This window comes from Sinocyclocheilus anshuiensis, unplaced genomic scaffold (genome assembly GCF_001515605.1).
Source record: "Sinocyclocheilus anshuiensis isolate Anshui unplaced genomic scaffold, SAMN03320099.WGS_v1.1 scaffold269, whole genome shotgun sequence".
NCBI classification, from domain to species: Eukaryota; Metazoa; Chordata; class Actinopteri; order Cypriniformes; family Cyprinidae; genus Sinocyclocheilus; species Sinocyclocheilus anshuiensis.
This window is the reverse complement of record NW_015536474.1, coordinates 1,494,806-1,498,774: the sequence shown is the minus strand read 5'-3', so window position 1 is coordinate 1,498,774 and position 3,969 is coordinate 1,494,806. Positions and strand designations below refer to the sequence as shown.

The following is a 3,969-nucleotide window of genomic DNA, read 5'->3' as shown; positions in this document are numbered from 1 at the left end:
GAATAATTTTGAATAATCAATAAATTTATGGAAAAAAAAATAAGACTTACTTTGCAGCGTCCAATTGATGCAAATAGTTTTCCTTCTTAATGTTTTTAATATTTATTTTAATGTATGGTTCTGATTAAAAGACTGATTAAATTAAGAAACTCTGTATGATGAACTTTATGGAATATGCATAATATTCTTAATATAAAGTAATATTTATTGCTGACTGAATTAAAGAATCAAAGTGATTTTAATCCTTGTTAAGTCAATTTATAAAGTACATAATAAAATAAATTGAAAATAAAAATGCAAAATACATAATTCACTGCTTTTTTTAGTGACGAAAAAACAACAACAACAACAAAAGCTGCAGGGTCATTCATTTATTTTTCCATTAAGGGGCAATATTTTTATTTTAAGGGCCATTTTTTTTACCTTTTGTAAAAGGAATTATCTCATGTATTTGTGTTGTCTTTTATGTTAAATACTTATATTTATTCAATTAATTTAATCAATTTGGCATTTTCTTCATTACTGGTAACTAATCTAAACGCCTCTGATTGGCCACTGCATTCATACGCTCGACAGAAACGTGCGATTTGGTTGCAATGCTAAACGCTGCAAAAAAAACAAAAAAACAAAACAATGCATTAACGAAATTGTATTAAATCTTAAAATGTGGCTTTTTAGTTCGTATAACTATGCATTTTTTGGGGGAATTTTTGCACCAAACCCCTATTAATTTCCAACCCTGGCATGAAGTAATAAAGAAATATTTTGATCTTTACAAATAAACACAGTATAAGACCCTTTCACGTTACTATCATGAGAATATTTTTACTAATGATTTCCCAAATAAAAAATAAAAAAAACTTAATTGACACTTGCTGGACAGTGTAAAGCATTCAAATAAATAGAGAAATGATTTATGCTTTTCCCCACAACACATTGCCTTAAAGATATTTGTAGACTACTTTTTCTTCTACCGTCTGCATCTCAATTTTAACTGGACATTTGTAGAAATGGGAGAGCAGTTCCTCTGTGTAACCAATGAGAAAGTAGAATTTCGACGGTAAGAGTTTCTGTATCATCACAGCACAGATGACCAGGAGGTTTCCTCTGCGTTTGATCACCACCTCATCCGCTAAACAGCCGTGAAACGTGCCGTACATGAAGCGTCTGATGAAGACGTCCTCCACTACACGCTCCGCCGCTCCATCTTCACCCTGAAGATTACCTGCGGGATGTAGAAAAGAGTCTTATTTATGCACTTACAGATACTACAGCTAAATGAACCAACAAGGTCTTTATTACCATCCCACATAGCTTCAGTAATGCTGGGAATCCAAGAGGTTAAAGAGTGGGGATGTGACTTACTGGTGTGCTGTGAGAGCCAGCCCTTCCTGTGGCCGATGTGATGAGGGTGATACGCCTGCTCATAAGTCACTGACTTGTCTCCTTTACCCTCTCGAATACGAGCTGCACGGTTCTGTTAGAGAGGAGACCGATCCTCTGGGTTAAAAATGCTTCTGAAAATACTGATTCTAGTCTCTGTCCTTCCCTCATATAATATTCCATGTGTCCAGGCTTTGTTTCAAATGGATTTTGGCTACTACTTTGACATTTTTAAACGACTGTTGATGGTCCGATGTGGAATAAAATTTGACAACTACTTTATAGATCCTAAATCACAAATAAAATTCAATAGATTTCACTAATATTGATATTTCTTGTACATTTTGTGCTTTACATGTAGAAATGTTCTTTCATTTATTCTGGAGTTTTGAAATTGTTTTAGGCATTTTTTGCTTATGACATGTCTTATAAGGAATATTATTTCATTAGTCTGATACTTCTATTTGCTAATTTTAGTATACATAAATGTAAATATGGGACAAGTAAGGCTTTGTTTTAAGTTTAGAAGTTCAACAGTACAAAAATAGTAAAATAATTTAATATAATACCAAGCTGTAAAATGTATTGTTTGTATACATGTTGTATGTAAATGTTTTTGTACTTTTTTCATTTTGTTTAACCACATGTACCCCACTTAACTAAAAAAATAGAAGATGGAATAAATTAAATGTGCTTGGATAAACAAGATACACAAATGTCACATTGTAAACTGATGGAGTTTGATCACATACCTTCAAACAAGCTGCAGTACAGTGAATGTTCCTGAAACATGCCGCAGGATTTAACTGGCTGCTCACAATCTACGAAAACAGAGAATATTTGATAAATAATATTTACTACTTATTCAATCTAAATCGTGCTTTCCATCCCACACTACATTCAGTGCCAGTAGCCTATCTGTCTATCAGACCGCTTCTGCGTCAGTTACATAAGATATGGAAGATCCTCTCGATTAGAAATGTGTTATTAGTTAGAATAGCAAAAAAAAAAAAAACGAATTAAATCTTACCGACAACAATTTTGTCTGTCTAACCAAGGACGTCGCCATGTTTTTGCACAAGGCAGTCAAGAGCGCATTACTGCCACCTGCCGCACTGGAATTACATTTTATGCCGTGTCAAATATTTTAATATAAATAATTATAATATAAATATTAGATTCAATGTATGATATATTGTAAATATGTGTATGTAATAAAATAAAATAAAAATAAAAAAGTTTTTCAAGTGATTTATTATTGGCCAGACTTTTATTTTGTACTGAGTGAACAGGAAGTGTCGTAGCAGCTGCTCAGTCTCGAAAGATCTGTTGTTGCAGTGCTGTTGCCCAAGTTTTCTGTTGGCTCTCTGTTGCTTTGCGTTTGTTTTCCATCAATAAGCATCTAAATTAAACAGCTTTCAGTCAGATTTTTCCCGCTGAGCTGCTCAGCCATGTCTTCTCCGGTGGAAGTGACTGAGCTTTATGATAACGCGCTGTTAGGGATCCTGCAGCATGTTGGAAACATTCAGAATTTTCTGCAGGTTTATTTTGGGTTCCTCTATAGAAAGACGGACTTCTACCGCCTTCTCAGCGGCCCGCAGGACCGCATGGGCTTCCCGCCCGGAGTAGCTGAAAAAATGGTGTTTAAGGTACTCACTGACTTTTGTTTTGATCCATTAAACTGACTGGATAGTTTAGAAATAAATATAAATGTGGCAGTACCATGGTGCAGTGATGGCATCAGCTGAGAATACCATGGTACTGAATGATTATTATTAGGGCTGTCAGTTTAACTCGTTAGTTAAATTAGTTAATTAGTTATGAAAAATAACGCGATTAAAATATTTTAACGCAGTTAACGCGCTGGCCCCGCCCCCAGACCTGTACGTCATCTTACATTTCATATGTTGACTGTTGACAAATATGATGCAGGGCAACATCTTCATAAATGCACTTATACCCTAAAATTCAAAATATTGGGCCAAAAAATGCCCCGTATGAGTTTTTGTCTCATATTTATATCACATTATAAGCAATATCACACGAGTGCTGTTTGTCCGAATAGCACGAGTGCAAATGTGATTTTATACAACAGGTCAGAAAATAAGAAGTTAATATTGTGTTATATTTTAAACACAATATTTTGTGTTTTTGCTCAATTTTGCCAACGAAAATATTACCTAGAACTTTTGTGCGTCTCCTAGCAACACAGCTGTGTTTAGTTTCTGAAGGAATCCCGTTTTGAACGAATCATGTGAACCAATGATTCAAACGCCTATTCATAGAAAGAGCCTTTATTTAAAGGGGTCATATGATATTGCTAAAAAGAACATTATTTTGTGTATTTGGTGTAATGAAATGTGTTTATGCGGTTTAAGGTTCAAAAAACACATTATTTTCCACATACTGTACATTATTGTTTCTCCTCTATGCCCCGCCTTTCTGAAACGCGTCGATTTTTACAAAGCTCATCGGTCTGAAAAGCGAGGTGTGCTCTGATTGGCCGGCTATCCAGTGCGTGGTGATTGGCCGAATACCTCAAGCGTGTGACGGAAATGTTACGCCCCTTACCATACTGTGATGCCG

At 34.9% G+C, this 3,969-nt stretch overlaps 2 protein-coding genes across 2 annotated transcripts in view; one reads left to right on the top strand and one right to left on the bottom strand.

Annotated features, from left to right (window-relative positions):
• Nucleotides 1-364: 364 nt before the first annotated feature.
• On the bottom strand, nucleotides 365-2,510 carry LOC107657830 (28S ribosomal protein S24, mitochondrial-like). Its single transcript, XM_016446129.1, has 4 exons — nucleotides 2,414-2,510; nucleotides 2,136-2,204; nucleotides 1,366-1,477; nucleotides 365-1,225 (listed from the first exon to the last, which is right to left on the bottom strand). The coding sequence occupies exons 1-4, from the start codon at nucleotides 2,450-2,452 to the stop codon at nucleotides 942-944; spliced, it is 504 nt and encodes a 167-aa protein (XP_016301615.1). The 5' UTR covers nucleotides 2,453-2,510; the 3' UTR covers nucleotides 365-941.
• Nucleotides 2,511-2,678: 168 nt separating this feature from the next.
• LOC107658262 (nudC domain-containing protein 3-like) overlaps nucleotides 2,679-3,969 on the top strand; it is a 7,246-nt gene continuing 5,955 nt past the window's right edge. Inside the window, exon 1 of the mRNA XM_016446788.1 lies at nucleotides 2,679-3,032. Within this exon, the coding sequence (XP_016302274.1) occupies nucleotides 2,835-3,032 (198 nt within the window). The 5' untranslated portion in view covers nucleotides 2,679-2,834. The remainder of the gene's footprint in view (nucleotides 3,033-3,969) is intronic.